The sequence below is a fragment of the Epinephelus lanceolatus genome, chromosome 23, assembly GCF_041903045.1.
Source record: "Epinephelus lanceolatus isolate andai-2023 chromosome 23, ASM4190304v1, whole genome shotgun sequence".
Taxonomy (NCBI): domain Eukaryota; kingdom Metazoa; phylum Chordata; class Actinopteri; order Perciformes; family Serranidae; genus Epinephelus; species Epinephelus lanceolatus.
This window is the reverse complement of record NC_135756.1, coordinates 37,064,885-37,088,117: the sequence shown is the minus strand read 5'-3', so window position 1 is coordinate 37,088,117 and position 23,233 is coordinate 37,064,885. Positions and strand designations below refer to the sequence as shown.

Here is a 23,233-nt window from a genome sequence, read left to right as displayed (position 1 = left end):
AGCAGAACACCAGGCGCAGTGTAAGTGAAATCTAACCGTTCCCCGCCCTCGTTCTAAAAATTTGCTTTCACTCACCTCTGAAGCTACTGCTCATCTTGCCCATCGATCTGATCTGATCAGCTCTAATCAGATGATCTTATCAATTATCAACCCCTGCGACTCAAACTCCACAGTCTGCTGCTGAGAAAAGAAAAACTAATGATGAGTTCTGCCTGCAATGCATTCACAGACCCAAAAAACTTTTAAATTTTTTTTAGAAACACAAGGGGATATATATGTGTGATATATATGTGTGTGTGTGTGTGTGTGTGTGTGTGTATGTGTATATATATGTACAGTACAGGCCAAAAGTTTGGACACACCTTCTCATTCAATGCGTTTTCTTTATTTTCATGACTATTTACATTGTAGATTCTCACTGAAGGCATCAAAACTATGAATGAACACATGTGGAGTTATGTACTTAACAAAAAAAGGTGAAATAACTGAAAACATGTTTTATATTCTAGTTTCTTCAAAATAGCCACCCTTTGCTCTGATTACTGCTTTGCACACTCTTGGCATTCTCTCCATGAGCTTCAAGAGGTAGTCACCTGAAATGGTTTCCACTTCACAGGTGTGCCTTATCAGGGTTAATTAGTGGAATTTCTTGCTTTATCAATGGGGTTGGGATCATCAGTTGTGTTGTGCAGAAGTCAGGTTAATACACAGCCGACAGCCCTATTGGACAACTGTTAAAATTCATATTATGGCAAGAACCAATCAGCTAACTAAAGAAAAACGAGTGACCATCATTACTTTAAGAAATGAAGGTCAGTCAGTCCGGAAAATTGCAAAAACTTTAAATGTGTCCCCAAGTGGAGTCGCAAAAACCATCAAGCGCTACAACGAAACTGGCACACATGAGGACCGACCCAGGAAAGGAAGACCAAGAGTCACCTCTGCTTCTGAGGATAAGTTCATCCGAGTCACCAGCCTCAGAAATCGCAAGTTAACAGCAGCTCAGATCAGAGACCAGATGAATGCCACACAGAGTTCTAGCAGCAGACCCATCTCTAGAACAACTGTTAAAAGGAGACTGCGCCAATCAGGCCTTCATGGTCAAATAGCTGCTAGGAAACCACTGCTAAGGAGAGGCAACAAGCAGAAGAGATTTGTTTGGGCCAAGAAACACAAGGAATGGACATTAGACCAGTGGAAATCTGTGCTTTGGTCTGATGAGTCCAAATTTGAGATCTTTGGTTCCAACCGCCGTGTCTTTGTGAGACGCAGAAAAGATGAACGGATGGATTCCACATGCCTGGTTCCCACTGTGAAGCATGGAGGAGGAGGTGTGATGGTGTGGGGGTGTTTTGCTGGTGACACTGTTGGGGATTTATTCAAAATTGAAGGCACACTGAACCAGCATGGTTACCACAGCATCCTGCAGCGACATGCCATCCCATCCGGTTTGCGTTTAGTTGGACGATCATTTATTTTTCAACAGGACAATGACCCCAAACACACCTCCAGGCTGTGTAAGGGCTATTTGACCAAGAAGGAGAGTGATGGAGTGCTGCGGCAGATGACCTGGCCTCCACAGTCACCGGACCTGAACCCAATCAAGATGGTTTGGGGTGAGCTGGACCGCAGAGTGAAGGCAAAGGGGCCAACAAGTGCTAAACACCTCTGGGAACTCCTTCAAGACTGTTGGAAAACCATTTCAGGTGACTACCTCTTGAAGCTCATGGAGAGAATGCCAAGAGTGTGCAAAGCAGTAATCAGAGCAAAGGGTGGCTATTTTGAAGAAACTAGAATATAAAACATGTTTTCAGTTATTTCACCTTTTTTTGTTAAGTACATAACTCCACATGTGTTCATTCATAGTTTTGATGCCTTCAGTGAGAATCTACAATGTAAATAGTCATGAAAATAAAGAAAACGCATTGAATGAGAAGGTGTGTCCAAACTTTTGGCCTGTACTGTATATGTATATGAAAATATATGAATATATATATATATATATATATATATATATATATATATATATATATATCATACTTGATTTTGTCACAGGTGGCATGCAACAATATACCTCAGTGGAAACAGTATATGAAACCTAATGCATCTGCAAAAGTGGAGGAGAGATGAGCAGTGATCCATGATCACGACTGTTCAACTGTGAGAATTAAACACTCACCCCTCTTGGTGCCTCTTAGAGAGGGAGCCACAAGGTCAAGGATAAGCACCTTTCGATATGTAGAGGGAAGTTAAGTGATAGGAAGTTTGTCATAGATGATGAGGACATCCCAACAATTAGGGAAAAGTCAGTAAAGAGCTTAGGTAGGTGGTACAATGTAGAGTTGAATGATAAGGAACAGGTGGTGAAATTTAGAAAAGATGTGGCTGAAGGATTGGATAGAATAGATAAATCAGAACTTCCAGGAAAGTTGAAGTTGTGGTGTTTGCAATTTGGGCTATATCCTAGGTTAATGTGGCCATTGTCAGTTTATGAAATTCCAATATCTGATGTGGAGAGAATGGAAAGGTCGGTTAGCTCCTACATTAGGAAGTGGTTGGGCGCTCCTAGGTGCCTAAGTAGTGTTGCATTGTATGGAAAAGGGATACTTCAGCTGCCAGTATCTAGTTTAACAGAGGAATTTAAATGTACCAAGGTCAGGACAGAGCTCTTGTTATCTGGGAGTAAGGACGTGGTAGTTAGGAGTGTGGTTCCAAATCCAACCAAGGGGAGGAAGTGGAACCCAAGATCGGCAGTTCAGGAGGCAGAGGCAGCTCTTAGACATGCAGAGATTGTAGGTAATGTTCAGTTTGGCCGGGGAGGCCTGGGGCTTGGCTCAGGTAAACCGGTATGGAATACAGCAGGCCTCAAAGATAAAAGAAAGCTGGTTGTAGAACAGATACGCAGACAGGAAGAGATAGTAAGGGGTGCAAAGGTAGTGGCCCAGGCTAAACAGGGACAGTGGTTGAATTGGGAAAGTGTAGAGAAGAGGAAGCTTAGTTGGAGGAACCTGTGGAGTATGGAGGAGAATCGTATTAGATTCCTGGTAGGGGCTACATACGATGTGTTACCAACCCCCCAGAACCTAAAACTGTGGGTAAATGAGGACCCATCATGCCCATTGTGTTCACGTACCGCAACTTTAAAGCATATTTTGTCAGGCTGTAAAGTTAGCTTGTCACAAGGCCGATATACATGGCGACATAATCAGGTGTTGAAATGTTTAGCTGCAGGCATCGAAGGGAAACGAAGACAGGTGAATTCAGAAGGTGTTAAGGATAGGGGCTTAGTAATTCAGTTTGTCCGTGAGGGAGAGAAATACAGAAGGGATAAGTTAGTGAGGAGGCAAGGGTGTGGCCGCCTAGAAGGTGCTTGTGATTGGGAAATGCAAGTAGATTTAGGGGGAAAGCTTGTTGTTCCTCAGGAAATAGTCTGTACCAGGCAGAGGCCTGACTTAGTGTTGTGGTCAGTGAGTCAACAGATAGTTTATTTCATTGAGCTGACAGTTCCTTGGGAAGACTCAGTGGAAGAAGCCTATGAAAGAAAAAAGCTTAGATATGCAGACTTAGAAGCAGAAGCTGAGCAGCGAGGATGGAAGACTAGGATTTGTCCAGTGGAAGTGGGGTGTAGGGGATTCATAGCAAGATCAACTGTCTCACTCCTGGGGGAACTCGGAGTGCGGGGACAGAATTTGAGGAAGACAGTGAGGGAAATGTCAGATGAAGCAATTAAATGCAGCCAGTTTATCTATTACAGAAGAAATAATGTCAGCTGGGGGCCAGCAGGGGGAACTACTAAGCAGGGCACATAACTCCTTGAGATCAGGTGGAGAGATCCACTTCCTGTCAGGAGAAATCCAGGAAGAGGAAGTATTTAAGTGTGGGAGTGGCCTATTGGAATCCATTTTGTTTGAGGCCATGCGGCAAGGTGAGTGTGCTTGCTGATCCTGTAAGTCCAGTTAGCTCCTTTAACTTTAGCTTATATTGTAGTTATGCTATGTAGTGTGTGAAATAGAGTATGGTGAATGTGACAGGAAAGCTAATATCAGCATTGCTTCTGCCTGGAGCTCGCATGTATGGAGCCTGGGTTTGGTTGAAGATGGCAGTGCTGTTTGGGCTGAGAAAGCCATGTGTAAGTAAGAAGGAAATCCAGGAAGAGGAAGGTTATTTAAGTGTGGGAGTGGCCTATTTGAATCCATTTTGTTTGAGACCATGCTGCAAAGTGAGTGTGTTTGCTGATCCTGTGAGTTCATTTATCTCCTTTAACTTTAGCTTACATTGTAGTTATGCTATGTAGCGTGTGAAATAGAGTATGGTGAATGTGCTAGTAAAGGTAGTATCAGCATTGCTTCTGCCTGGAGCTCGCATAAACGGAGCCTGGGCTTGGTTGAAGGTGGCAGTGCTGTTTGGGCTGAGATCACTGTCCAGCCTCCTGGAGGTGTCATTGTTGTGAGGGCTCGTCCTGGGGAGGTAGACTGTACAGCCTAACCCGGCGGGGGAGTGTGATAGCCTAACAAGGCTTCCTTCCCTGGGTCTACCTCCTCTGTGGTAGTATAGGTAAGGTAAAGGAGGTTGTTCGGTTAGTGTGGGGAGCAGTGAGACCTGGCATTAGGGGAGTGTCTCTGGGACGCCAGAGATCACTGTCTAGCCTCCTGGAGGTGTCATGGGACTAACTAGACGAAACACCGGTGAAAGGAGGTTCCCACCTGATGACCCCAAAGACATGTTAGTTATCACTGCTCACGGGTCTGTATAGTTAAGCCTTGCCATAATAGCTTATCGTAGGGCTTAGGAGGATTATTCACTGAGTGCTGATCCCTTTTTTTTTTATTTATTAGAGCACAAAACTTCTTGTGTTTATTTGAATTCTCCTCAACCCTGCAGCTTCCTGAAGGAGCAAGACGAGAGAAAAACAGAATAAATGACAGCAACAGAGTCAGACAGCAGGAGAGGAAGAGGGAAATTAAATATTGAAACGGGTTAAGCATTTGTCTTTCTTAACAATCCCAGCTCCTGCCTCTTCATCTCATTTCCACTTTCCCCTAGAGCTGCTCATACATCATCCCATTACATAAAGCCCATTAATATGATAACACATATTATCAATGGTTTTTCACATCTACATATTACACACTAGGTAGCCTTCTGCATCTGCTGCTGATGTTCCAGGTCACGCTACCAATGCCAGGACTTCAACAAAAGTATGTGGTTATGTTTAGGCAACAAAAGCAAATGGTTAGGTTTATAAAAAACATCTTGGTTTGGCATTAAGGGAAGAAAACGCCAGGCTCCCGTGTCAAAGTCCAGGGTTTGCTGGACCCATCCACTACCTCTCCCGCCTACCCTATTCACTTTATTTTTCATGGAAACAGGAGCTGTGTTTGAAATCGCTCCCTATCACAGATATAGTGCACTATATATTGTGTTCGCCATTTTGTAGTGTTGTTCGAATTCTCTGCGGTTAATTTCATTCACTATATAGTGGACTATACAATACCCACAATGCACAGCAAATGTGAGTGAACAAACGATGTACCCTACATTTTACTCCCGTATACCACAATGCAATGCTGTCGTCTTTTGCCAGAGGAGAAGAAGAAGAAAAAAGAAGTGCGTGAGTGTGTGAGGGCTGTCCCATTGTCAAATCGTCAAGTCAGTGAGTCAGTGAGTCAGTGAGTGAGCCCTTTATGCCCCCTTACCATAGGTCAGCATCGATGCGGACTTACGGTAAGGAAATTACCCACAGTTCATAGCGTTGTGACATCAAATACAGGGGTTGCCCTCGGAACACCGGAAGTAACACGGTCGGCAGATATGCAAACGTTAATGTTATGGTAGGAGAGCGAAAAAACAGAAACAATGAAACATTACATTAACAAGGATTTAAGATGGTACATAAACACACATGAAGTCAGAGGAATACCAGTGGTTATATTCCACACACAAAGAATATATATCTATATATAGGCAGATAGGCAGATAGATAGATAGATAGATAGATCTATAGATATATATTCTTTGTGTGTGGAATATATGATGACAATAACCGATAAATGATCACGCCCAGAGCCGCCAACGTTAACATTTTGTAGAGAGGGGGATAAGTGCTGTCCCATTCCTATTTGTAGAATCCGGAGCCCTTTCAGACTCTCACACTCACTCACAATCACTTACAGCTGACGTCAGTTAAGTCAGTGAGGGTTCAGGGCTTGAGTCTTTAGGGGCCGGATTGGAATTGGGCCATCGTGTCCGAAATCTTGTTCAGTCGTTCCCCATGTAGTGCACTATATAGTAAACACGAAATAGGGAATAGTGAGTGAGTGAGTGAGTGAGTGAGTGGACGGTTTCGAACACAGCTACAGAGGCAAAACAGAACGCAGCCAGCTTCCGGTTTTTGTGCGACACTTCTGGTCCAACACATTATGTAAATGTCCCACGGTATTTGCTACAGTGACATTACTGCGCGCATGGAAATGTTTACATTACTGAAAGCAATTTTAAGGACTAACTTTAAATATTTGAAGTTAATTGTTAAAGAATAAATCACCTGTAAAGCTGGCGCTGCTCCACATAATTTAAAAGGTAATGTAGCATCCGCCAGAACACGTGGGAAGGATGACGCAGTTATTCGGCAAACCACCGTTTATTACGGAACAGTAGAGGTTACTGTTGGCCGTAACCACGCCAAAACAACCAACAAACAAAAACATGTTTGCTGTAACTCCAACTGTGCACTGCTGCTCTCTCCTCCAGCTCGCTCATACACACACCAGCACACGCACTCACACAGCCCTCATCCCCATCACACTCGCACCCCGCCCCCCTACCTATACTCATTCAATCCCAAACATGCCATTAACTCACAGAACATTGACATTATAACCGAACACTTACTGCAGGGTCGCTACAGTAACTTAGCCTACGCAGAACGGTGGAAATGTCCGTGCAGCTGCAGACGGGTGCGGCTGGATGATGGATGCGTACATGCTGATTCGGGTGCTATCAGAGCCGATCCGCACATCACTATGGCTTAATAATCAACTCAGTCAATACAAACAACCCGTCCTGTGTTAGGAGTGTATGTCGCTGACAGAAAGAAATAAAGAAAAATTTAAAAAAAGATAGAAAAGCAGCATACACCTCACATATTTATTTCTCACAGTTGTGCACAAGTTTGGCTGGCATGCAGAAGCACCGTCTGTGTGTGTGTGTGTGTGTGTGTGTGTGTGTGTCGAGGGTGCGAGCCGTAGCTTCAGCTGCTCAGGTAGAGAGGCTGTGTAGCCCGGTGTGTTTTTTCACTGATTCGGTTCTGCAGGTTCTCTGCTGGTACACTGGAGATGGGGATCAAGCAGTTTGTCTCACTCGGGATAGATTGTGCTTTTTTGGTTCATAGTTTTAGTTCTAGTTCATAGAGTTGGTCCTTGTATAATTCCATGTGACAAATAAATGATTGATTGATTGATCGACCCAAGACGTCAGCTATTTTGAAATTACTGAGTATTTTAGGGCGTTTTTCGCCATTTACAGGTGCTGTACTTTGAGAAACTCCACATGATATAACTCAATGGACTTCAGGTTTTGGCAGTACAATTTTAAGACCTTAATGATGGAAAGTTATCAAAACCTTGAGTTTTCATTTAACAACATCGTCGTGACGTGGCAGCATTTTTACATGTTGTTTCTAAGCATACATGATCCAATCTGCCCCAAATTTCTCATGCTTGATAAAAATCCCCACCACAACGTGCCAATGTTGAGTTATGGTCAGAGAGCAGCCTACTAGCAACAGATAATTTTTTTTTTTATATATATATATATATACTTTATTAATCCCCGAGGGGAAATTCAATTTTTCACTCTGTTTGTCAATTACACACAGGTCTGAACACACACATGCACAAACAGGACCTATACATGCACTAAGTGGAGAGATGTCAGAGTGGGCTGCCCATGACAGGTGCTCTGAGCTGTTGGGGGGTTCAGTGCCTTGCTCAGGGGCACCTTGGCAGTGCCCAGGAGGTGAACTGGCACCTCTCCAGTTCACCTCCTGGGCATATATACTCCTCTGGCATGTTTTATACTTTAATGTACTCCTCCTTGCAAGTTGACCAGTCCACTTCAGACTTGTTTATAAAAGGCTTAAGCCCTTGATGATGATGCTTAATTGTGAAGATTGTAAGTTTTCATCGACAGTGCTGCCATGGCAACATTGTGAATTGCAATGTTCCAACATAACACAGGAAGCTGTTGTAACTTGACTTTGCACAGTCTAATCTGCCCCAATTTTCACAAGCTGGATAAGAGTCCAGGCCTGAAGACATCCACAGTACCATAATTACTTACAGTCACAGCCCCATCTACTGACAAAGGAAGTCAGCCTTACGTGACAAAGATAATTGTTTTACATGAATTTTAGATGGTGTGGTGTACACAGTATACAGCAACATAATGTATTATTGGTGTGTGTTCTCAAACTCCACATACTGGATACTGAAAGTGGTTCACAATTCCCAATACGTAATCTCTAGCGGCAGCACTGCATGCAGGAAACAACATAAGTCTTCGACAGTTGCGGAAGTGCACAGCCACGTGAGTCAGCATCCTGACAGCACCCCTGCCATATGCAAAGATGCATGGGCCCATTTATCACTGCTTGAAGCTTAATTGTTTTTTTTATTACTTTGTTTTTATTCTGTGTCCTTTTTGATGATGTTGTTATTGTCATTGTTCTGTCTTTGGTCGTTCATTGATTGTTTATCATGTTGTTGTCAGCTGTGCGCAATGATGACTTATTGTTTTCTAAATACCTGGGCTGTAATTAACATTGATTTTTATTATTGATTAATCTGGCAATTGTTTAAATCTCACACATTCTCACTTCCAACTTTGTTTTGCAGATAAAATGTCAGATAATAATGAAAGTGGCCACTAGCAGTTCACGAAAATCTCAGAAACATCTTTAAATGTCTTGTTTTGATTGATCAATAGTCTAGAACTAAGAGACATTTAATTTACTTCCACACCAAAAAAACTTTATACACTGTAAACCCCAGTTTGCGCTATACTTTTTTTTAATTACAGCTTGCACTTTTATAGTACAACACAGTAAAATAAAAGGTACACCAGATGCAAAATAAATGCCTGACACGATACTTGTCTGACAGAAATTCTGTCAGTTTAACATAACTTTTTGTTGTTGTTTGAGCATTTAATTATATATCTAAAAACATATAAACATTGAGTACACATTTTACAACATTTCTTTAAAAATTCATTGAACTACCAAAATATATTGTGGTTAACTTGGGTTTCTCATTTGTAAAAGAAAGGCGAGGAAGTGTAGACTGCAGGGGGGTCCAAGGGAAATAATTACTAAATAAATTATAGCCTACATGCTGTTGATTCGCTGAGTCACTCAATATTTCAGTTAGGGCTGGCCGATATTACTTAAAATCAATATTACGATTAATTGACGCTTTTACCTCGATTACAATTACTTGTGAATGACATTCGACTCGGGGGAAAAAGAGTCGCACCAGAAGAATTATTTACACTCACACCAGTGCTCCCAATTATACATTTGAGGTCGCACAGATGAAATTTTGGTCACATGCGTAAACACACTATAGTTATGTGTATCAAACTTCTTCTAAAATGACTAAAAAGGACTCTAGTTTTTCGAATTAATGTTTAAACATGTTTATTTTAAATGCATGTGTACAAATACCAGCTTCAGGGTTTCTGTAACGTTTATTTGTTCACTTTTACCGAGTAGGCTACTGACCCCCTATAGACTTCAATTGTATTCGCTTAGCTAAGCCGCAACCCAGCCACTGGACGTACAGACACAAAAAAGATATCGATCATTTTGTCTCAATATGAAAATGACAGAGAACGGGCATAACTCCCAAATCGTCGGACTATTCCTTTAAAGGTAAGTTAGCCTTTTTATTTTCAGTGTCTGGGGACATGTTGTGGTGAAATCCCTGAACATCAACTTACTTCAGCAGCTGCCTTTGAAAACATACTCAACCACTTAAAACACTTAAAAAGCAAGTGAACACAATAAACCGTCTGAAACCTATAGATGTAATACATTTGTCAATAAACTGCCCTTTGTTGGCAGCAGAGGCTGTTCAGGATAACACAGCCTAACGTTACCTTTATGTCAAAAATGGCTGAGTTGAAATGGCAACACTTCTCTGAACCGTTTTATACATATAACTCGCTTCATTGAACTTAAAAGGCTCTAAGTAGTCCTAAATAAGCTTTCTGTAGATATTCGGTCCTTCAGTGCAGCAGTTCAGGCGCCCTTAACGCGTTTCTGTGTTCAAGGAAACATTTGCTGAAACAACCTGAGCCGTTTGTGAAATGGCAGCAGAGGGACGGTGGAAACCTGCGGGCTAGACGAGATGCGTTCCCGTGTAACCATAAATGTAGGAATTGTGTTGCATTGACGAGCGACAACGTTGCATTGAAAGTGCAAATTGCAAGTGTATATTCTTCTCACTCTGTCGTTTCAGACTGCAGTTACCCTGTACCTTGCCTGGATTACTAAGCTAAAGCAGCTAAAATACACATTCTAGAAACACTTAAAATCGTATACCACATTCGGTTGACCCAGTTTACAATTTCACAGTAACTTCTACATGATGTTTCCACTGCTGAATTTACAGTAAACCTGTGAGGTTGGAGCTTGCGAAGAGTCCCTGAAGGCAGCAAGGCCATCTACCGGCCAATGGCGGTAGTGCAGCCGCGGCTGCGCGCTGGGACTGGTCCTTTCGCAGCCATTTTCTGTCCAACCAAACAGCCGTCTCAGGAAGGTAACCAACCAGGGCTTCATTGCAGGTTTGTGCCTGGCTCCGGCCAATGATTGCTAACCGATTTCTCGTTAGCTCGAATGGAAATGTCCGTCTCTGTCTGATTTTTTATTTGTTGTCTGAGTGAATGAGGGCTGCTTATCAGGAAGTATCCAGCGGACGAAACTTTACAAACGACTATTCAACATTTCGGCCCCGGTCACGTCTTGCTCCGCTCTGCACGACAAAGAACAGGCCAACGCTGTCCGTGCTGGCGCCAGTTGCAGTGGACTTACAATGAAAATGTATTCAAGGGATGCTGTGTACCTGAATAGGTTAACTACAGAAGGTAACAGCCCACTGGACAGCCTCTTTTCATTATCCTCAACTCATTAGTTGTATTACGAGCAGCAAACTGGCTTGCTGGTTGTAATACAACTAATGAGTAGCTAGCTAGCTAGCTCCATTCGTGGGTTGTCACGAGCTAACGTCAGCTAAATATCTCACCCGCGGCTTAAGTGTGCTAGATAGCTACGAAAGCTAAACACACATCAATGTATTTAACGTTAACGTGTTGCTAACGTAACGTTAAACTGGGCTTGTCGTGGATTCACTGTTTAACTGGCACCGTTTATCATTAAAATTATAGTGCTCACTGCACTAACAGGACTAACGCTAGCTCGCAATCCCATATCGCCAAATTTCTGTTCACAATATATATGGCAATATATCTGGCAGCACTTGTTGTCAACCTCTGAAAATATTTACGTCCTCTAAAATTAGCTACGCAGCCAGTCGTAGTCTTTAAAATTGAAACGTGTAATATTAACGCGAATTATCTGAATGCAATATCTGGCACAACACCAGAGCCGTTTTTCCGACAAGTCAGTGAGCAAATGAATAGCAAACGTTAGTTTCTTACGTGAACACACAGACGCAGCAAAACACACATTTGGTTCGTTACAAAACTTGCCCAGTTCCGACATGTATACGTTTTAATCGTATCGTTTGGGGGGCCAGTTAAGATATTGTGAAAATACCTGGGGGTCAGCTGCTTCTTTTATCCCATGGGCTATTTACAAAAACCACATACAAATAGAACAAATGGAACCGCTTCGTCTTCATTGCATCCAGTGCAAAAGTATTAAACTTTCCACCACTCCTGCAAGAGGCAGCTCTCAGTCTTGGCTTTTTGCTGTGGCCATGTCTGCTACCTAGCAGAAAATGTCTGCTGTCAGGGAACCATTTGTTTGCTTGTTCACCATCTGTCTATGAAAACACTACGATTGTACCAGACTCAGAATTGTGCCAGTTGAATCAGGTTCACCCGTTTAATACAAACATTCAGTGATTCTTTTTTTTTGTTTTCCATATAAAGTCTTAAAGGTTGAATGGAGCTCAGCGGGACATTTATTGTGACAGCTGCATTCATGTAACTTAGTAAATAAGTAGGGATGACTGATAATATTGGTACATTATCATAATTGGCCAAAATGCTTTTTTTGTTTTGCACAATGAATGAATATTCCATACAATAAAAAGCACTGTATTTCATGTCTCCATCTGCTGGTGGGCCATTGCAATAAAGCAAGGTTTATGCTTCTGCATACCTACGACGCAGAGGGCTTTGCGGAGGCGTTGCGTCCCTCTGCGACCGACTCAGAGACACACCATGCACCTCCAAAAAATTGTAACGCGTGGTTACAATTTTTTGGAGGATCATGTCGTGTCTCTGCGTCGGTCGCAGAGGGACGCAACGCAGACCGCAAGAGCTATGATTGGTCCTTCAAACTACATAATTTCCGGCATTTCGCAAGGTTTCACTTCCTGCTGCAATACCACAACACTGCCATTACAGACCATCGGCGCAGTCGCCTCTCTTCGTTGTCGTCGTCATCGTAACATTTGTAATAAGACCATTTGTTGTTCAGTGTCGATCATTTCGAGCTTCAGCAACAGTCTTTCTCTCTCGGTCGCCATCTTCACTGTGACTAGAGCAAAGCCGGAAGATAAACAATGAACGAGCAACGACCATAGACGTCGCAGAGTCTAGGTTGGTATATAAAAGAACACCGCGCCCCCAAGCGCTTTGCTGGGGAATTGCATAGCGACATAGACCAACAGGACGCAGAACTATGGCAGGCACACAACAACTCCGGAGCAACTGCATTCACGTTGCGTTGAGTGTACGCAGAAGCATAAAGAAACTTTATTTCTATGCATGCACAATATAATGTTAATTCCTCTACAGAAGAGACTTGGTGATCACTAAAACTAGGTAGGAAAAAAAATGGAAATATCGGATATCAGCCAAATAAGTTGTTATATTTATCGCATATTGTGCATCATGCATTCCTAGTGTGCTGTCAGGGAACCATTTATTTTCTTGTTTACCATCTGTCATTAGATTTTTTTGGCTTCACTTTTGGGGAGCTGTTTGTTGTCCATGTTTTTAATACAGTCTGTTATTTTGAAAGACATGCTGAAGGCCTTTTAAAATTGGTTTGCAGGTAACAATTGACCTATGGCTAAGCCACGCCCCCCTCCACTCACTCGGACAAACTATTAACATTCAGTGACTGGCGCTATGGCAGGTGTCACAGTACACGGCATTTCACAGGAGGCAGTTGATGATTTTTGGGGACACAACGATCAGATGTCATTGAGAAGTAACTAAAAAGGCCTAAACTATGCATTTGAGGGATATATTCATCACTTTATTGTTGAGAACGTCGATGAAAAGCTTAAATTACAAGCCAAAATTTACAGGTCACAGTGTACGCTTGTGAACAACAACAAGTTAAAGTCCCACTGAAGTTAAGGTTTTTGGCTCAGAATATGAGAAAAGGATAACAGCCTTTTTACCATCTTTACCAACAGTGTCTCTCTGTTAGTTTGGTGCTACAGTATTTACACTGAATCATTCAGCATAACGTTTGCCAACCTTTGTTATCTCTGAGATTACAGATAAATTAATGAAGCTAAGCTCCAGAAGTTAACATTAGCTTAACTAGAGCCCTATGGACAACAGCTAACAATGATGTACGATCACCAAAGTACAAAACTAGAACAAAATAGGCTAATGAACTCCCAGCAAACAAGGTGACATGATGAACAACGCAGCTAGGAGCGAACGTTACTTTCCGTTTCATTATTCCTTACTTGGAACATTCGGGCCGGTTGATTTATTGTTTTGAAACTGAACTGAGTCAGAGCCAACAGTCGATTTTCTTTACCTCCTTGGTTGCGGGAAAACCTGGGGTGGAGTTTTGTTTTGTTTAGCGAACTGTGTGGATTGAACTGAATTGAACTGTGAACTGTGTGTTATTTGGAAATCCTGGAGTGGAGTTTTTTGTTTGAACTGGATTGAACTGACTGAACGGAGCGGAACATTTCTTTTCTTTGGTGGAAAAAATATATACTTTCTTGAAACTGATTACTGTTGTATTTGTATTTTTGAAAATTGAGTATAATTATTTTGTTCTACAGAAACCAGGTAAAAACAATTTCATTTTGGTGTTGAGGGACCTGTTTTATGGGTTTTATGGTTTCTTTGTGGGGTTTGACTGAGTAAAAGAAAAATATTTGTTTCATGTGTCAAACCGCTAAAAAAGATATAGGCCTATTTTGTTTATTGAAGACAAGAAGAAGATATTGACTTGGTTTACATTTTGTGCCGCTGAACCACCGATAAGCTTTTTGGATACTATTTTAATAAAAAACAAACCTTATGGGACAACTTGGATGCATTCTTTTTTTTTTTTCTTTCTTAATGCTTTGCAAAGTATCGGATTGGACTCGGTATCGGACTCGGTTTCAAAATAAAGGACTCAGTATCGGATCGAATGCAAAAAAAATCAGACTGGGACATCCCTAGTTAATTATGTTCCCAAAGTAAAACTTTGTCAGCATCTGTTTCATCTGTTAAGATACTGTTGGTAAAGATCCCAGATGACCGAAACACCAAAACCCTACCCAACCCATGAAGGCAGGTCAACAGGATTGCTAAAGCATCTCTTAAATTATTACATTAAAAAAAGCTTCCTTATGATAACAGTATACTGTTTAGACAGCAAGAAACAGCGCTGGATTAAAGTCAGAAATTGAGGTCAGATGAGGGATTGAGGAAATCTGATTTGCATTTTCCTCAGTTTGGGAAAAAAACATGTTTTTTTGCATTTTATCTGCGTGGGAGTAGCTTGTCATCCACCCACAAGTGATGTTACAGGTCAGCCTGTCAGAGTGTTAAATCCACAGGGAAGCTACAGAGAAAAAATCCCACAAGCTGTCATGATTTATTTCATTTTAAAGCCCTGAGTTTAATAAAACAGACTGTCATTGAAATCCAAAGATCGTCCGTGCACATGCGCGCATGTGTGAGCGACAGGCTTGTAAATACTCTCAAACTTTCATTGGAGTGACTTGGTGCATTTTAGACTTTGAAGGTATATTGCAAAAGCTTCAGATGTTGAATAAGATGTGCATGTTTGTTGCAGATGGACGGAGACAGCTCAACCACCGATGCCTCCCAGCTGGGCATCACCGGAGAGTACATGGCATCTGGTCACTACGTTCTCCAGTCTCAAGATGGTGAGGAGCAGCCAAAGTGTAGACCATCAAAAAAAGACAACTGACAGTTTTTTGGGGTTTTTTTTTTTGCTCAGGTCACAAAGTGCTGATTCTGTCTGTGTGTTTGTTTTCTGTAGATGATGGAGAGGAGAATCTGAATGACCATGATGACAGTGGTATCAAAGAGAACTTCAGGGAGCAGGACATCTATCTTCCAATTGCCAACGTGGCTCGCATTATGAAGAATGCTGTTCCTCAGACTGGAAAGGTTAGAGAGAGAGAGAGAGAGAGAGAAAGAGGACCAGGAATCTTTGTTTTCTTTTTTTGCATTACATTTAGTGTGACAGGGTAATTAGTGCCACACTGCAAGGCTGATAAACGTGTTTACAACATACTGGACCATGATTGGCTTCCAAACTAGTTATGTCACAAAATTTTGGTTGTATGTACATGCCTTTTGCTCAGATTTAAAGGTTTCCTGTAAAGTTTTTGACCCCTAGTAGCTCTACAGAGCACTTTTTCTATTAGTGGGTCCCCATTTTGTTTCCTTGTGTATGCACACAAGGAAGCACATTCATTCATATACATGCATGTACAATCCTGCCAATAGTTTCACACCATCCCACCAGTCAACAAGTAACAGATCTCAAAGATTGGGATAGGGGCCAATCAATGCATTTTTTAACTGATCAGGATCTACTGTATTGAGCTAGCTGTCACACAGGTGTCATTACTCGTAAAGCTTTTACCAAAATTATTTCAGCTCAGTGTGAATATCTCGTGCATGTTTGCTGCATGGTGTTTTTCCGCAGGCAGAGGAGAGACAGACAGCGGTGCAAAAAATTTGACAACTGTACTCACCACACCACTGCAGGTGCATCAAAAGCCTTGGGAGCAAAAAGCACAAAAGAGTTTTATGTTAATGAAGCCTAAGATGTACAGATGATGAAAATAAACACTGAATGAAATACCATTCATTCAGGTAACCCAGGTAAAGGCTGCACCAAAGCAACAAACACTGAACAATATGCTAATTTTAATTTTAATCTGTTTTTCAGTCATATTGTGTATTTCTTATGGTTTCACTGTTGTGTGAGAAAGGTGCCTTTAAAAAAATTTATTATTAGCATTATTATAATTATTATTATTATTATTATTATTATTATTAATAATAATTATAACCAAGCCCGGCCCAAACCTGACGCAGTTTGTTACCTGACATAGTTATTGTTATGGACAGTGTGTAAATGACCATCAAAAGACTGCTGTTACGCACAGTCAAACACGCACAGTCAACACGCCGTTCGCACAGCAGCGCAGCACTGTACACACACTCAATTGGAGCGCCACTTGTGTTGCATTCAGGTGTTGTCATGTAAATAACAAATTCCAGCACTTCATAGCACAACACAGTAGCATGTCAAGTGTAGACAATCACCCGAGTTTAGTGCACATTTACATTCAAAAGTTGTTTGGTCAGGCAAAATGGAAGCACTTTGTCTGTGGGGCTTCAGAAGGATTTTTTTTCGTTGCCGGGCTGATGTGCGCTCTTTCTACCACATCTGTCAGAAACACTTGTTCATAATTTATTTCTGTTTTCCACAGATTGCAAAAGATGCCAAGGAGTGCGTGCAGGAGTGTGTGAGCGAGTTCATCAGCTTCATCACATCAGAGGCTAGCGAGCGCTGCCATCAGGAGAAGAGGAAGACCATCAACGGGGAGGACATCCTGTTCGCCATGTCAACGCTGGGCTTCGACATGTACGTGGAACCACTGAAGCTTTACCTGCAGAAGTTCAGAGAGGTGAGACACAAACTAAGGTTCAAGTGGCCACAGCTGTATAACACCAGTTGGCTACAGGGTTTATGTCAGATGTTTCTTATGATGGCCGTATGGCTGTTAATGTTCCAGAATTCTAGCCATATAGAAAAACTACCATATGTTGTGTGCCATATGTTTTAGATAGATTGATAATTATTTATTTGTCCTACAGAAACTTGTTCTGCGCCGTACAGTACATCTAATACAGTTACTAGATAAAAGGGACTAGACAAAAGAAAGACAGCTTACTACTAGACAAGACAGGATAGACAACAGTTTCCGCCCCCCAACCCACCTTCTCCCCCAAGACCAGAACAAAAGACATAGACCACTCTACACATCATAAGTAGAATGGTAAAGTGCAGTTGTGCATATTATGACATTTAGTTGAGCGAGAGAGAGAGTGCAGAGTGCTATTAAAGCGCAGTATTGCGTGATCCATTTACATTCAAATTGTTGTAATAGCCTACATTTAAACAGCAGTAAAACACTTCAAATTAAGTAACGTGAAAATCAACTAAATGAAGAAGCGGTCCAGTAAAACAGTGATTTCTGTGGAGGAGGGGATTTGATTTTCCCTAACAAGTGTGTGGAGACCAACGTATCCACCTGAATCTAACACCTTCAGTCCACACTGAAGCGTAGCCATACCAGCATCCTGGTTTTGTTCGGAGCATAGCAAATTAAAATGAACTACGATGCTTATCAATATTGAGGAGACATGTTGATTTAGAACAGCCTCGATAGCAGCGCCTGTCTTGCCTTTAGTGCTCGCCGTTGTTGTTATTACTCTTCATTGGTTCTGGTTGACAACAGTGTTGTTGGCAGGGGCGCAGCCATCATTTCAGAAGTGAGGGGGACAAATTGTTCAGAGGTCTGTTGAGTGATTTATCATCCTCTCGCATTCAATTGCAGCTCTCCTTAGCGGCTAAAGAACCACATAACCACAAACAGCCACAGTACAGCACCAGGGGACAGACTTTAGTTCTTTAAAATTATATACTATCAAAATCTAGAGTTTTAGATGAGTTGACACAGAATGACCCTCGAGCATCTACAGGGTAAGTAGCCAGATAATTAAGTGCCAAATACCTGCCTGGTTTCTCCCTGTCCCTCTTCTATCTATTGCAATAATATAGATAATAAATGTGCAAAGCAAAATTTATAAATAGAATTAAGAATAGTAGTGGTGACATAGCTGTGGAAATTAATATTCAAAGTCACTTTTATGCTATAAATATTTTCTCTCAGCCAGTTATATTCTCTTCTCACCTGTGAAGACCTTGCATGATCATCCTTGCTGGCCTCTGGTCCACTGTCTCCTCCCTGACCCTGCTCTTTCTATGGTGGCAATAAAGATTTAAAAAAATATGTGGAAAGCAATAGTGAGCACAAGTTCTTATTAAGGAGGAGTGGGTTTATTCCCAAGCATGAAACTAGTTAGCAAGCGATTTAACATAGGTAACAATAACATTATATTCTTGTTAACTAGCTTAACTTGATATATTGGCATCTATTAATTAGTCATCGTTTAGCTAACATTATCTACATGCAACAGCATTACTCAACCTATACGGTTTGTTTGGAAGAAACTGTGCAAGATTTTTTGCTTCTTGCTGGCCGGTTTGCTGAACATAGTTAACACACAGCAGCACTGCCCAGCAGCAGAGTCGATTGATTCAGATCACAACACGACAGCATATGTATGGTGCCTGGCGCCGTCTACTCATGGTGCATTTAAAGACGGCTCGGAAAAAAACGTTACCACATGTTAAAAACGAATTGAACGGTTGTAAAAAGTGCAGGGGACAGAGGGCACAGATACAAGAAGTGCGGGGGACATGTACCACGCGTACCCCGCATCTGCTACGCCCATGGTGTTGGGTATCATTCACATTTGAAACAATACCAGTACTGGTGTAGGCACCTCAAGTTCGGTACCGGCAACCTGTTTTCAGTACTTGACTCTATCTGTAATAACAACAGTCATATTTTTTGAACAAGCTGCAGTCAACAAGCGATTCTGCTCCTCTGCTCCTTTCGAATCACACACAGAGCCATAGCCCCATTCCCACTAACATCTGTCTTTTTAATGTCATGGGAAAGGCTACAATTGGCATTCACTCCCAGGTCAAATGACTCTGCAGTAGTCACGTGTATTTGTATTTATCAGCTCCAGTTCTGATTGGCAGTGATGGAAATATAACAACCGGGTCACATGCTAATTTCAGCCCCTTCACTGGTGAGATGCAATAAGGCGCCACCACAAAATACAGGGCTGTACAGTGCGACATATGTCACACGTGCGATGGAAAAAATATGTGCGATGAATTTATTTACCTAGTAGCACGTGTGCGACAGACTGCTTGCAAGCCGCTTGTGTGTGTGTGTGTGTGTGTGTGTGTGTGTGTGTGTGTGTGTGTGTGTGTGTGTGTGTGTGTTCTCGTTTTTTCACTAGACGACGAGCATTTACTGCTGTGCATCATCTGGCAGCCAGGTGAGTTGGTTCATTAGTGTAATGAACGGAGGGAAAGCTCTTGTCATCGAGTGTCTTTGTCTCTGTGGGGGAGGCGGGGCTATGGACTACACACACAGACACAGTGCAATCGTTGTGAGGGGGAGACGAGGCGGAGAAAAAAACAGAGTTGAGCGTAAGAGAAAGACATGGAACTTGTTCCTAAACCAAATGCCACGGCCCCTGTGTGGGAGTATTTTGGATTTAAACCAAACCAGCCCAGTAATTTGGAGGAGCCATTATGCCGGGTTTGTTCTAAAACCATCTCAACAAAAAGAGAGAATACGACCAACTTAACTGCACACCTGAGAGTGAGAGAGAGACAGTCTATTTTTTTGTATTTATAAGGTCTTTATTTATTTATTTTGGTATTTTTATGTGTTATTATGGATATTTAAAAATGGTCTTAAAAGCACAATATTACGCAATATTATCGCTTATCGCAATAATTTCTGATGCAATTAATCACCCAGCAAAATTTGTTATCATGACAGGTGCCACACACTTTCTGGTCTGCTACAAAATGATCACCCTCTGTAGCACCAGTGCTATGGGCTAAAAAACTTAAGTACAGCCCTGAAATACCATCCGTCTCTGCCCAGACAGCACTCAGTCATTCCAAATTTAGTCTGCACCGAGATTGAAAGACAGATTGAATAAATCAGAGATACATAATGAGAAGTAACTACTGCAACATTTTCACTGGCCTTCATGCTGCTTTCTACTGTTTACAAACCTGTTTTCTGGCCTGTCTGTGACATCAAACATGACACACCAAAAAAACAAAACAGAAAGGCATACTTGTCTGTTTGACGTCTACTGGCAGTGGAAATGGAGTCTGTAGCCTATTTTAAGCGGGTGTTCCCGTGTTTAAAAAAAAATTCAATTTTATTTATAAAGCCCAATATCACAAATCACAATTTGCCTCAGAGGGCTTTGCAGCATATGACATCCCTCTGTCCTTGGACCCTCACAGTGGATAAGGAAAAACTCCCCAAAAAAACCTTTAACGGGGAAAAAAACCCTTTATAAGTCTGTCTGTCTGCTTGTGTTTATGTATGTGTGAATCTACTTGTCTCTCTCGCTCTGACACAGACACAGCCAATAAGGACATAATTTAAAAAACACAATCACAAACAACAGTGATACCAGGCCATTTCTAAAATAAATTAGAAAAGAAAACAGAGCAGATAGACTGAAACTATCAGCGCTGCAGCGATAGTTTTGGCTCGCTGGGAAGCCGACAGAGCTCCGTGGCCAGCTTTGGGGCGCTTCGCAGTGCTTTTGTCTCCTTACTGAACCCGGCTGCAGAGCTCCATATTCTCCACCACAAAGTGCTCCAAACCTGGGAAGTCAGCCACAGAGTTCTGAGGGCAGCTTCCTGGCTTTGGGGCGCTTCGCAATGCTTTCGCCTCCTGCCTGAACCCAGCATTACACTCTTGGGTTCTGAAACTTGGCACCAATTAATTCAACCCAAATCTGTACTTGGTTGTACCAGCATAGTTTGGGTTGACCCTTAAAAGGGCTGAGTTCTATACCCAACCCTACTTAGTCCGACCCGTGGTGCTGATCTGCTCTTTAACTGAGAAACAGCTGTTTCATGTCATGATGCCAGACAAATAAGTCAACTCACTGGAGTGGATGGAATCAAAGGCCTGGACCCAGGCAACAAGAGTCACCCAGTGTTGATTCCAATCTGGTCAAAAATTCCAAATGTATGAAACTGTATGATAACATAATGCACTAGAGAGTTTTACCAAATGAATAATAATCATCTTAAGCAGTCTGTCTGCCCACTAACATTAATAGCAGCTCATTTGACAACACACTGAGGAGGAAGCAGCTGGGTTCACAGGTGTGTTGGGAACTTGGACAGAGTCACAACTTGTGTTGATCTGTCTAAATGGTGAATGGTGCAATCATTTTAATTACTGTTATGGCATTAATATGGTTAAAATAATCAGAGAACACTTCAAAACACTGCTAAATTCTCACACAGGAGGTGGTTTTATTATAGCTCTTTGACCAAAGGCAGGTCTTTCCTGTTAATCTTCTGATTTCCGTGTTTCTACTTGTGACTGCAAAGGCCTGAAATCAGTTAAGTTCCAGATGTTTCTTTGCCCACACGTGTAATGTTTGCTGCTTCTCTTGTGTTTTCCAGGCCATGAAGGGAGAGAAGGGGATTCCTGGAGTGGCAGTGGGAGAAGGCCTGGGGGATGATCTCACAGATGATAGCTTCAGTAAGTATTAGATTCATTTTACAATTTGTCTTCCTGTTTATTTTAATTCCACCTATTTTGACATGCAGTTTTCATGACCATATTCTGCTCTTAATGTTTGAAGTTCAGTCTCATTAAAAAGACATTTCTCCCCTCATCAGCAAATCCACTGCCAGCTGGGATCATCACAGCAGACGGCCAGCAGCAGAACGTCATGGTGTACACCACCTCATATCAACAGGTAAAAACCACACTAAGGCAGCAGCAGCTCACCAGATGAATCATTGCTTCCATTACTACTTTTAAAGTTCCTATACTGATCTGGATGAGATGATGAACCTTCCACTGAACTTTGCATCTGTGTTGCAGATTCCAACTGTACAACAGATCCAGTTTTCATGACGAGGCCGAACACTGCGGCTCCTTACCAGGCCCGCCCACGCCTGATGACCTCTGAAGCCACCACACTCTCAAGGTTATCAGATGGACAGGGAGGAGGGGGTGACATCTGCAGAAACCCTCATGTACAGAGAAATCACTAATGAGTAGAAAGTGTAGTTTCTAGTTGTGAGGTACCAAATGTTTTGGAGTGCATCCAAACCAGCTGGGAAATTAAGGCTTTATTTTAAAGGCTAGTCTTATTACATGATTTAGTGGTGGAATACTTCCTGTGTGTGTGTGTTGATTTGTTTGCTTTTATGCATTTCTTTGTTTTGAGGCGGTGGTGGGGGGATTATGGGAAGTGTTGTATGGCATGTTTATTTTTTAGGCCCTTCTCTGTTTGAAGGGAGAGAAGCCGCATTGTTAGTGTTGCTTCAGATCATGCAGCTCTTTTGTAAGTTAATACAATTTACCATGTTCATTAATGTTGTCAGTCTTTAAATAAAAAGTCAAAAGTGATATTTAAAGTTCCCCTGTTTTTATTTTGTCACATAAAATTATTTCAGTTTGGGTGTAGCGTCTGTACACAGTCAGGTTTGCAGCTTCTTCTTGTGGTTGTCCATGTATGGTTGAACTGTCCTCCATACCTGAAAGCAGAAGGCAACACAAACCAAGTCGTCATCATATGACCTTGTTACATCACTCCAGTGAAATGTTAGATGCAGGGCTTAAAGCATGAAGTACTCCGGCGTGGTGCCAGATTTCCGGCTTGATGGTCATTTCTAGTATTTTTTAATTTTTTTTCCTGTGGCAACAACTTGGCATAAGATAGCGTTTAACGAATCATCTTCTGATTTTCAGCGAAGCACATGGGTAGTTCCACCAATAGTATAGTGTTATCAAACTCAGCTGGCCAATAAGCTGATTGGGGA

At 41.9% G+C, this 23,233-nt stretch overlaps 1 protein-coding gene across 2 annotated transcripts; it reads left to right on the top strand.

The window, feature by feature from the left end:
* The first annotated feature begins 10,725 nt into the window (after nt 1-10,725).
* On the top strand, nt 10,726-22,820 carry nfyba (nuclear transcription factor Y, beta a). Of its 2 annotated transcripts, none has more exons than XM_033610345.2 (7): nt 10,726-10,845; nt 15,293-15,386; nt 15,503-15,633; nt 16,971-17,168; nt 21,863-21,941; nt 22,082-22,161; nt 22,290-22,820. In XM_033610345.2, exons 2-7 carry the CDS (start codon nt 15,293-15,295, stop codon nt 22,320-22,322), a joined length of 615 nt encoding a protein of 204 aa, XP_033466236.1. In that variant the 5' UTR covers nt 10,726-10,845; the 3' UTR covers nt 22,323-22,820. The 2 variants fall into 2 exon arrangements, with proteins under 2 accessions (XP_033466236.1, XP_033466237.1); XM_033610346.2 differs by lacking the exon at nt 10,726-10,845 and adding an exon at nt 10,871-11,145.
* The last annotated feature ends 413 nt before the right edge of the window (nt 22,821-23,233 follow it).

Excerpts from the sequence above, each read along its gene's own strand:
- nfyba (XM_033610345.2), top strand. The coding sequence starts at position 15,293 with ATGGACGGAGACAGCTCAACCACCGATGCCTCCCAGCTGGGCATCACC. Across the intron at positions 17,169-21,862 it reads ACCTGCAGAAGTTCAGAGAG|GCCATGAAGGGAGAGAAGGG; the intron begins GTGAGACACAAA and ends TGTGTTTTCCAG. Across the intron at positions 22,162-22,289 it reads ACACCACCTCATATCAACAG|ATTCCAACTGTACAACAGAT; the intron begins GTAAAAACCACA and ends TCTGTGTTGCAG.